Genomic DNA, 12,376 nt, shown 5'->3' on the forward strand with positions numbered 1-12,376 from the left:
TAGTGGTTACCAAGGGTAGAAGGCAGAGGGAAAGGGGAAGCTTTCGTTTGTGGGGCATTTAGTTTATGCTAATGGTGATGAATATTTTAGAAAAGGATAGGAATAATGGTGGCACAACATGAAAAATGTCATCAATGTCAAAAAAAAAAAAAAATACCCTCAATTAACCAGTTTGGTGTGCAACAGGCTTAGAGATTTACCAGAAGCTCAATCCATATCTACTTTGCTGGAGGTTCCTGATTTTCACATGAAGCCAAGCAATTATCATGAATTGCCCCTATTCATTGCACCCAAGCAAAGTGTTATATTCTTGTTATAAATACCCAAATCAAGAACTATCTGTCCCAACTCTATTAATTTTTGCACAGTGAAGCCGTCACATTCTAACCAAAGTTACCACCTAAACCTCGTTCTTTTAACTTACGATGAACAATAAAGAAGTTTAATTCTTTTTATGCGATTCAGTCACTTTATAAGCTTTCCAAAGGCCTTAAAGATCAGATGTTAAAGGGGCACACTTACCCAATGTGGTTGGTTCTTAATGAAATTTCCAGTTCCCTTAGCACTTGTGTGGATTCTTGAACACGCCGCCTGAATTTCTATAATTCAAGAAAACACATTCTCACAAAACATATTTTACCAATTGCTGTAACTGCAGCTTAATTATAAGTTTAACACAACATGAAAAATAACTCTGCTTCAAAAGTGGATTATCTTACATTTTTATTTTTCGCAAATCACACAGATTTTTCTCATCATAAACATCAGCTTATGAGAAATGATTTGAGCAATTACTTATCTCATAAGCAATAAGTTTCTTATAGTTAGGTTATTATTTCCTACCCTGTATATGCAACAGCATTCATCAACATACCATGGGTTGGGGTCACCAAGACCACTCCAGGTTCAAAGATTCATTTAGGAGGACTCACAGGACTCAGCATATAGCCGTACTCACAGCTACTATTGATTACAGTGAAAGGATAACAAAGCAGAATCACAGAAAGAAAAGACAGATGAAGTAAAGTCTGGAGGAAACCAGGTAGAAGCTTCGAAGAGTACTCTTCCAGTGCAGACATAAAGACCAAACTTAATTCCCCAGCCACAAGTTGTGACAGTATATGTGAATGTGTGTACCAGCAAAGCTCATCAGAGACTCAGTGCCCAGGTTTTTTATTGGGAACTGGTCAGATAGTCACCACTCTGCCTGGAGTATAGCAAAATTCCAGACTCCAAGAAGGAATCAAATGTTGAACATAAACCATATTGTTTGCACGGTTTAGGCACAGTGAGACATTCTGAAAAGCAAATGATGAATAGTCCTGAAATCCAAGTTCCCATACGCCAGCCAAAGACCAACTCTGCAAGCAAGACTTTCTAAGGATAGCAGTCTCAGGCCCGCTATGTAACTCTTTTCTACACAACCTAACACATTCCCAAAATAAACATTCACAGTTACCTCTGTCCCCAAGTTCTCACTTGGAAGGTTCCTCCTTTGGCACACACCACCTCCCCCAATCTGGAATGCATTTCCTCATCCCCTTGCCCATCAAAATCCCACCTATCCTCCCAGCATTTCCTCAGATCTTCTTTCTTCAATTAATCCTTCTCTGTTAATAAATAAGCTCATCTCTCTATCCTCTGGACCCTAAATAATCTCCAAGACATAAAAAAGACGGATTTCACACATCAGTTATTTGATACACAGTTTTCTGCAGAAATATGTATTTCCATGACTAAAATCTCAGATGACTCTAGAAGAAGTAAATTTGATATGCGATGCCTCCTAAGAAGAGCTATATGCTGTTTGTGCTGCAGACTCAAACCACCATTAAACCCAAAACAAACAAACTCACTGCCATCGAGTCAAATCCAACTCATAACGACCCCTCCTTGAGTTTCCAAGGTGGTATCTCTACAGCAGTAGTCTGTCTGCCCAGTCTTCCGCTACGCTATTTACAGAAAAAGTGTTTTTGAGAACCCTGGCTCATGATGTCAGCACCCATCTCCCACCGCTGCCACAACTGCACCAGGAACAGAGTCACCCAGCTCAAGTTTCTGATACTGACTGTCATGGTTTGGGAGAAGAGCTTCCAAGAGCAAGCAAGAAAGGAGGAAGGCTGAAAATGAAAAATTCAGACAATGTGGTTGGGAGACCTGGTAGCCCAGTGAAGACCTGGCACACCATGCTTAGCATGAGCAGGCTCCTGTGATTTTTTCTTTTTTTGAAAGTCCCTTGCTTCTCCACCAACCCCTTCTCACCAGGGCAGTCTGTTTGCCCCCAACGCTCATGCCTGAAGACCTCCTAAGATTTTTAGGATCCAGATATAATGGGATATATAAAAGAAAAAGTATCTCTGATGAGATGAAAAAAAGAAGGTACTTCTTTCTTTTGTCAAGAAAGGCCTACGACGTGGCAGAGCCATCTATAGTTTGGAGGGACATCTAAGCCAGAGTCCCCTGGATACTAAGGACACTCAGGACAGCACTTAGAATAAAAGAGGTAAAGTATAGGATGAATGGGTAAGACATTTTCTCTCTAGCTTTTTCCTTGGAGATTAAAATTAGGAATGAAGTAGAAAGGAGTCAGTGGGAGCAGTTCTGCAGCTTGGATATAGAAGGGAAAAGAAGGGAGATAAAATATTTTTCTCTGCATTTATTAAAAAGGAGGGTAAGACTTGCGGCTTTGTACCTCAGGGAAATATTATTTCCAGCTGTTCTGGCTGCTCCAGAGAGGCTGTTCCCATGCTAGAGTCATGAGCCTGAGGCTGTTATGGACTGAACTGTGTCCCCTAAACGGTATGTTGAAGTCTTAATCTCAAATACCTGTGAACATGGCTTTGTTTGGAAACAGGATCTTTGAAGATGTTATCAGTTAACATGCGGTCATATTGGAGTAAGGTGGGTCCGAATTCTCTATGACTAATGTCTTTATAAAAGAGGAAGGACACCAACAAAAGCAGAGAGGAGACGGTCATGTGACGATGGAAGCATAGTTTGAGTAATGCTGCCACAAGCCAAAGAATGCCTGTGGCTACCAGGAGCTGGGAGGTAAATGAAAGGATCTTTTCCCAGAGCCTTCAAAGAGATATTGGCCCTGCTGACATCCTGAATTCAATATTCTAGTTTCCAGAACTGTAGTGCAATACATTTCTATTGCTGTAAACCACTCACTATAAGGTACCTTGCTACAGCAGCTCCAAGAAACTAATGCAGAGGCTAGTATGTGTGGCCTCTAGAAAACTGTTCAGAATTCTGAGCTATGCAGTCCTGTGTCAGCCCACTGAGTTCTGTCTCATCCACTGGGTTCTGTCTCATCCTCTTTTGGTCCCTTAACTCTGCCTTATGCTTCCCAGGGCAAGGCTGTCCCTTATATATATCATCAGCCACAAGCACAACCAGGACTTAACAGAGTGTAAAAAAGGTTCTGCTGAAGAGCTAAAAGATACGGATCAAAACAAAATAAGTAACACAAAATTCCATGAGGTAATAGTAATATTACAACAATAACAGCCAACATCTACTTTGTGCAACTGCATGATAATTGAAGTAAAAACTAAATTGGCTCCCCACCTCCACTCCCTTATCATCTCAGAATCTGAACAATCTTCAGCTGGACACTGGCCGAGTGAGAAAAGAAAGCCTTGGCATCCACTTCTCTAGCATATAAATAATGAGTGCTAACACTTTGCACTTCTACAATGTAACCAGAACGCTTTAAAACATTTCAAAGAGAAATCATGTGCCTGTGGGGACCAGCAGAAGGGAACCAGGTAAGGATCCATTAGCAGTCTGTACCATTCTCACTTCCCTCCCCATTAAAAAGGGGGCCAAGAGAGGCAGCTGAGCCCAGGCAGAGCTATACAATAGGTTTTGTTTTACAAAGGCAGCAGCTGAGGACCAGACTCCTTTCTTTATGGTCTGTAGCCTTTTTCCATGTTGGACATCAGCACATCCCTCATTGCAGACTAATAACCCCAATACTAAATGAGGCGGTTGGTTTGGTGAGTTCTGGTCACAGGGATATCTAATTTAGGCTATTCCTTGCCTGCCCTAGAGGGTTTCATTTTAAAACTATTTACAAGAAAATCTAAAAAGAATATGCTTAAGAAACTATTTAAAAGAGCAAATTAAGTCCTTCTATTCAATTTAAACAAAAGATTGATGAGCAAAGTATTTGAGGACTCCAGAGGCAGTTAAAGGAAGGCTGCTTGGCCTAGACTGTCTGGCTAAAATTTAAAGCCCTGGTTTGAAATTCCTTTTTTTCTCCCTCCAGCCAAAATACAGCTGAGAATCTTAAGCTCATTTTAGCTGCAAGCCATGCCTTATTCCAAACAAAATCTCCCTTTTTTCCAGGCTCTGAGCCTTATAATTATGTTGTGTGGGACAGATCATCTACTGCCAGCTCCTGACAGAAATCTTACTAAAGCAGGGGTGGGTGGTTCAACATCCATTTTCTTTTTTTCTGAGCTGAATGACTGATCTTGAAAGATGAGGCACAGACCAAACAAGGCCACTCAGGTGAATACACATGGTCCAGAGCAGTGATTTCAGTAGAAAGGTCAGCCCACTAGACCATTTTTTGCCACAGCTCTTGTTATTAAGTTATTTGGGAGGGCGTAAAATGCTTTCTGAGCAGCTTTTTTGTTGTTTTGTTTTGTTTTCTTTTCTTTTCCTTAAATCAGAAATAGCTGATCCAAAGAAGTGGGATTGTGCCAGCAGGAAGTCCACATCTTTCTCCTCACAGAATTTAGGGCCGAGAGCCTAAAAAGTGCTCTCTAATAGTTTACATTTTTTTCTCCCTTTTCTTCAGAATTTGAAAAATGTTGAGCCAATTGTTTTGGGATAGAATGTATTCTGTTCAAGGGACCAGCTATGTGGGAGGCTGAACTGAGATTTCTGTCCTGTGTACAAACATCAGCATTTCCGCCATTCTCAACTGGGAGGGGAAATGATGTGGCTAATGCTGAGGGCTCTGCTAGACAGACAAGTTTGAGGATTTCAGATACTGTTTCTAAACAGAATCTTGCTGCTCCTATGTGTATGAGTGTGACCTCCCCTTTGTTGTTGTTGTTGTTGTTATGTGCCATCCTTAGAGAGATTCCCTAATAGGAATGAATAAACAGTTATTTCATTAAGGGGGCCTTTTTTAAAAAAAAAAAAAAAAAAAAAGTCACATATGTGCCATGTTGTAAGGGGGAAAAATATACTTTAACAGGTACATTGTTAAAAGACAAGACTATGTCACATTCAAATCACATCCAGTATTGAGCCCACAGTGAAGGTCTGCAGTTCATTTTCATCAATACTGCTTTTATTTCCTCTTGTTCACATGCTCTTCTTCACAGAGTAAAGGGCCAGAACATTTCCAAAGGAAATAATAATTGTTCCCTTTTGTTTGACTTTTTTGGATAATAAGGGAAAAAGAGAAGATTTAAAAGAAACAAACAGAGCAAGAGCTCTGGAAAGAGTAGCTAACCAGGAAAATCATGCCTTTCTTTTCTGAAGTCTCATGCTGAAAACAACAGAGGGAATGTAGCTCATGATGTTTTTGTTGAGGCCTTGAAAGCAAGAGTTGCACAAGGTCAATGAAAAACAAGTGCTATCTGGTGATGAGCCCCTTTTGCTATCTTGAGCAAGGACAACGCTGCCCTGAGCCAATACTGGACCGATCTGGGCTTGCAGGGCTGTGCCAGGCTACATACTTTACCATGAGGCATTAGTGTAAATCAATTGTGTGGCTACACAAAGTAGGGCTTGTTTGTAAAAGGAGAGAAGCAGTGGAGAATGGAACCAGCTATTCTCTCCTTACCTTCTTGGGGCTGGGAGCAGAGGTTGGGGCAGGGAAACTGCTAAAAGCATCAACACAGGATGTGAGTGCACAGCTGGGATGACAAAGCCCCAGTGATTTTTCAAGGTCTCTGGAAATGCACCAAGGCATGAAAGACAAGCATTCCCTTTGCGAGGCCTGCTCTTCCAGGGGCCTAGCCACCTCTGGTCACTATGAAAAGGCATCAACTCCATGGCAATGGGTTTGGTTTTGTGGTTTGGTAACACCTCTGGAGGGGCCTCTTGGGCCTGTGTAACTGGAAATGGCAATGACTCAATCAACTTTGGGGGTACATAACTCCTTTGTATGGAAATACTTTTAAACATATCCTTGCATGAGAAGGCTGGTGTTTTCCTTTGTCTTCTTATGATGTCAGTATCCAAAGGTGATTTTCCAGGAGGCACTGGCAGAGGCTGTCATGCAGAGGAAGGAAGGCCTTCCAATGCAGGAAGATTCTGCCTATGAGCCAGGAAGCAACAACAAACAGTAAAAACCAATTCATCTTACCTTCCTGGTTACAGCTGGATCCAGATAGCCTTTTAGCTTTTGAATATATGTATGAGGAGGATTCTTCACCTGGAATCGTTCCTGCAGGGAGCACAAAGTAAAGAGAGTGAAAGCTGTGAAGACACAACACAATCAGGCCCATTCTAACTAATACTGAATATCCACAGCCCAAATACATCCATAGTGTGAATGTGGCCCTGCAAATAATCACCCATGCACTAGTTGTGCTGAATCTTTAGGTTGATGTTATTAGTTCTCAGTGATCCTATCTATGTACAACAGAACGAAACACTGTTCAAGCCATCCTCACAAATGTTGACATGCTTGAGCCCATCATCACAGCCACTGTGTCAATCCATCCCACTGAGGGTCCACCCCTTTTTCACTGACCTTCTATTTTACCAAGCATGGTATCCTTCCCCAGGGATTGGTCCATTCTGACAATATGACCAAAGTACAAGAGACAAAGTCTTGCCATTTTGCTTCTAAGGAGCATTCCAGTTGTACTTGGTCCAAGAGAGATTTGTTAGTCCTTCTAGCAGTCCATGGTACATTCCATATTCTTTGTCAACACCGCAATTCAAATGCACCAGTTCTTCTGAGGTCTTCCTTAGTCACTGTCCAGTGCTCACACGCATATGAGATGATTGAAAATACCACGGCTTGGCTCAGGCACATCTTAGTCTTCAAAATGGTATCTTTGCTCTTTAACACTTTAAAGGGGTCTTTGGCAGCAGATCTGTCCAATGTAACACATTGCCTGATTTCTTGACTGCTGCCTCCATCGGCATTGATTGTGGATCCAAGTAAAATGAAATTCTTGACAACTTCAATCTTTTCTCCATTTATCATGATGCTGCTCACTGGTCCAGTTGTGAGGATTTTTGTTTTCTTTGTGTTGAGGTACAATCTATATTGAAAGGCTGTGTTGTTATTTTTGTTATGTGCTGTTGAGTCAGAGCCAACTCATAGCGACCCCTCCTTGGGTTTCCGAGGCGGTATCACTACAGAAGTAGATTGCGCAACCTTCCTTCTGAGGAGTGGCTGGTGGGTTTGAACTGCCAGCCTTCTGGTTAGAAGTCAAGTGCCTTAAGCACTATGCTACCAGAGCTCGTAGTGAAGGCTACAGTGTTTGATTTTCATCAGTAAGTGCTTCTTCTTCACTTTCAGCAAGGAAGTTATGTTATCTGCATGTCACACGTTGTTAATTAAAGGAGATGTTTTTATCCTTACTTCACACAGGAAATAACTGACTCTCAGAGAAATTCATTACTCCCCTAGAATAACACAGCAAGTCAGTGGTAGACGTGGATTTCAATTCATTTCTGCCAACTCCAGAATCTGTATAGCTTTCTCCATAAGGCACTGCAATTCTCATTCTACAAATGATGCTTTGCTCAACCTATTTTAGATCCTCTTTCCATAAGTTTTCAGTCTGTTTCATAGTCTTTGGAGCATTTTCCACACTGGCAATCTTTCTCTTTTGAATATTTAACTTTGAAAATAGTCTTAAGTTGTTTTGATCCAAAGACTTGACTCCAATTGGATAAAACTAATGTATTTCAAAATGAGGAATGAGTATATTGCTAAGTGACAAAAGGGTATGTATGCATGGGTATCTGTGTTTGCACATGTGCATATGTGTTACTATTAATAGAGTCCTAAGGTGCCATGGTGGAGCAGTGGTTAAAGCAGTCACCTGCCAACTAAAAAGTTGGTAGTTTCAACCAACCAGCCACTCTGGAGAAAGATGTGGTAGTACACTTCCAGAAAGAGTTACAGGCTTGGAAACCATACAGAGCATTTCTACTTTCATGGGTTGTGATGAGTTGAAATTGACTCAGCAGCACTGGGCTTGGTTTGAGTGGTAAGGCAGTTCCAAAAGCATTTTGAGCACTGGTTTTGTATTACTCATTATGCTGTATTTAGGCTTCACTTGTACATAGACCAAGAGGCAGTCATTCAAAGAGAACAAGAACATGGGGATATTGCATGGTTTAAAATCAGGAAAGGTGTGCATCAGGGTTGTATCCTTTCACCATACTTATTCAAGCCATATGCTGAGCAAATAATCCAAGAAACTGGACTATATGAAGAAGAATGCAGCATCAGGATTGGAGGAAGACTCATTAACAACCTGTGACATGCAGATGACACAACCTTACTTGCAAAGATGACTTGAAGCACTTACTGATGAAGATCAAAGACTCCAGCCTTCAGTATGGATATATGTCAACATAAAGAAAACAAAAATCCTCACAACTGGACCAATAAGCAACAGCACAATAAATGGAGAAGAGACTGAAGTTGTCAAAGATTTCATTTTACTTGGCTCCACAACCAACACCCATGGATGCAGCAGTCAAAAAAAAAAAAAAAATCAAATGACATGTTGCACTGGGCAAATCTACCGCAAAAGACCTCTTTAAAAATTAAAGAGCAAAGATGTCACTTTGAAGACTAAGGTATGCTTGATCCAAGCCAAGGTATTTTCAGTAGCCTCATATGCATGGGAAAGTTGGACAATGAATAAGGAAGACCAAAGAAGAATTGATGCCTGTGAATTATGGCGTTGGTGAAGAATACTGAATATACCAGGGACTGCCAGAAGGAGGAACAGATCTTTCTATGAAGAAGTACAGCTAGAATGTTCCTCAGAAACAAGGATGGTGTGACTTTGTCTCACACATTTTGGACATATTACCAGGAGGGACCAGTCCCTAGAAAAGGATATTATGCTTGGTAAAGTAGATGGTCAGTGAAAAAGAAGCAGATCCTCAATGAAATGGACTGGCACAGAGGTCACAAAAATGGGCTCAAACACAGCAATGGTTGTGAGGATAATGCAGGATTGGCCAGTGTTTCCCTCTATTGTACATAGGGTTGCTATGAGTCGGAACTAACTTGATGGCACCTAACAAGTACAACAAACAGGTCTCATGACCTTTTGTGTATATATGCTATATATCCCACATGTGAAAAAGCTTAAATTAAAATGTCTGAAAGGAAAAACAAGGATTATTTATAGAATCAGGACAATTCTTATCAGGTCCTTTTCCTACATCCCAGAACACGTTTTCCTAGTAACTCTTTTTAATCTGCTAATTGTTTTATCCACAAAGGAATTTTTTAGTATTTCACAACTACTGACAATTGGCCAGCATGTTTAAGCACTTGTTTATCACATATAAACATGTATTTCTCCAGCACAGGGAACCACAAAATTCTTCCTCAAGTTCGGCTCACTTACAGATTTAGAAACAGTAAAGATCATTTTACTATTATGAAAAGGTCACATTATTATCAAATACATATATTTTATTTTTTAATACTTCAAAACAGGTTGTTTGTAGTAAGATAATCCTCAATATTTCTCCTTATATATGTAAGTAATCAGGATGAATTTTTAGTACATAAATTATGTCTCAATAAAGTTGAGATTAAAAAATGATCAGCCACCAGAAAAATAAATATTAGAAAAAACAGAAATGATCAGCACATTATTTCTAATTGTTCTTCTACATTTTCTATCCTGAGAGCAATTTCTAAATATAATTCACAAGTACTCAACAGCTCTAGTACATTATGTGAGTGTATAAAATCCTGTTTTTTTTAATCACCATTACTTCACCACAGATCAGACAGGATTCCCACTGCCATGGAGATGTAGGAATAGCCCAGTTGAGAGCTAAAACATTCGCACAAAGCTTTGATAAACTAACTGATAAGCTATCCAGAAACTAGTCGTTATTTACAACTTTGTGTAGAATGGCTAATATCAGAGAGATATCAGAACACAAATGAAAGTAATGCTTTTTTTAAAAATATAGTTCCAAATATCAAAATATCAAAAAATCCTATAACCACTTTATGACTAGAGACAATTCAAACTGTATTCCCTTCTGCTATTGCATGCACCACACCTACAGCTAAATATAAGGTCCTTAACTCATGAAACTCAAGAAATAGTAACTGTATTTGGCAAATGCATGATTTACTTGGGACCTATAATTTGAACTTGTGGATAGTTGCTGAGAGGCTTCTAATCTTTTGTTCTTTAAGGCAATGCCTTCCAAAGAAGAAACTTATTTATTCCTTTAAAATAACAAAAACTAGTTGAGTAGCAAAAGTAACAAAATGACCTTCCATCAGTTATTGAATCCCAGTTTTGACAAGGGTAAATGTGACTTTCTCTATTCCCTACTTAAGTGCATTGTAACTCAGAGAAACTTCTTCAAAAATACATATTCCCTGGTCCTGTGGATTATATTATATTTTGTCAGGAACTGAAATTATGGACAAAGTCTAAATTTAATAAACTCACAATATTTCATATGTACTTACCTTTTGTTGTATTTCCTCAATGCAATTTACCAAATATATTCCCAACAAAGAGAAAGTGAAGAAACCTTATGCCTTTTAACACACTAGGCACACATTAGAGAAAACTCAGCCTATATCCAGAGATTTGAATAAAACTATTATGGAAAAAGAATACAAAGTCCCAATCATTTCTCTGAAACTTGAGGTTGTTTGTGTAATCTCAAAGGGAGCTACTGTTTGAGTTAGAAACCCAGCACCTGACTCATCAAACTTTTTATATCTGTCTTCAATATAGCTACTTGAGCAACAGAAACATTTTGGGAATACTATGGAGAATTTCAGCATCTTGCCAAAACACATTTCATTTAAGTTAATATATGTTTTTCTGTAACTAGTAGAATTTTAGATTTTTCATTGAAATCTAAAACTGCCCTTGGCTGGCACAGAGTTTATCCATCAGCCTCACTTCAAAAGCTGCTTCTTAACCCACATGTTATTTTTCAACAACTAGTTATTGACTTGCTCAGTACAACTTATATGAGTAGCTCGATTAAATTAAATCATCAATTTGAGTTATATTATACAGAAATATTATTCTTATACATGAAAAAAAATTCTTTAATCATGGTGATTTGTCAACATGAATTGTTCGGCCATTTGAAAAAGCTTTTAAAATACAAAATTTCCTTCAAATGTCTAATTGAGCAGTAACACCACCACTCTGACCTCTTGCATTTATTTGTTCGTGCAATCAAAATTTCTTCATAAAGTATTTCAGAATAGGAAACATCAATTTTCTGAGGTTTTTAATTGCTCCCATAAATATTCCAAGAAAAGACCCCAAAGCCATTAACATTCAAGTACACTTTAAAAAAAAAATACCACATACACACACACATACACACACACAAAAAAAAAACCTGCCATCTAGTTGATTCCTACTCCACCAACCCTACAGAACAGAGCAGAACTGCCTTGTAAGTTTCCAAGGCTACAAATCTGTACAGAAGCAGACCACCTCATCTTTCTTTGGTGGAATGGCTGGTGGGTTCAAACCACTGACCTTCTGTTTAAGTACTAAATGCCTTAGTAACTGCACCACCAAGTTGCTTCCCTACAAAAGATCCCAAGGGAAAACAAACAGTTAAGCACTTGGCTACTAACTGAAAAGTTATCAGTTCAAACCCACCCAACAGCTCCATGAGAGAAAAACCTTCCTTCCTGTAAAAATTACAGCCTATAAAACCCTACGTAACAAGTCTAACTCTATCACGCGGGTTCATAATGAGTCAAACTCCATGACAGTACCCAACAACAATAGATCCTACAAATTGCACTGGGAGAGCATGGAAGGGAAGAGAGGGGGAGAACAAATCTCAGACACAGAATCTTTATTAAGTTTCTGTGTTGTTTGCAAATATTTCACCGTAACAATTTAGGGTGTTTGGGAATTCAATTTCTATTCAGTACAGCTCCTCGGTAATGATCAGAAAATTTCTTCACTGCTAAAATTGACTCCATTTTTGGAAGCCTAGGAAACTAATCCCTTTTCATCTAGAACAGCACTTTCTATGTCTCAAAAGATAATTAATTTACCTTTTAATGACAGTTTATAGCTTGTCATGTTCTTCAGACTTCTCAGTTCATTCAAACCTCCTCCTATCTGACAGATAGGTATTATCTGTTTTATTGATGCTGTAAATGAAGCTCAGGGAT

The 12,376-nt window shown here is 39.2% G+C and overlaps 1 protein-coding gene across 1 annotated transcript in view; it reads right to left on the minus strand.

Annotated features, from left to right (window-relative positions):
• FMNL2 (formin like 2) overlaps positions 1-12,376 on the minus strand; it is a 429,889-nt gene that overhangs the window by 122,663 nt on the left and 294,850 nt on the right. The window contains exons 3-4 of the mRNA XM_042783649.1: positions 6,338-6,418; positions 523-599 (exon numbers count right to left, since the gene is read on the minus strand). Coding sequence (XP_042639583.1) covers positions 523-599; positions 6,338-6,418 — 158 coding nt within the window. The remainder of the gene's footprint in view (positions 1-522; positions 600-6,337; positions 6,419-12,376) is intronic.

This window comes from Orycteropus afer, unplaced genomic scaffold, assembly GCF_000298275.1.
Source record: "Orycteropus afer afer isolate SDZICR_OR568_19922 unplaced genomic scaffold, OryAfe1.0 scaffold00023, whole genome shotgun sequence".
NCBI lineage: Eukaryota > Metazoa > Chordata > Mammalia > Tubulidentata > Orycteropodidae > Orycteropus > Orycteropus afer.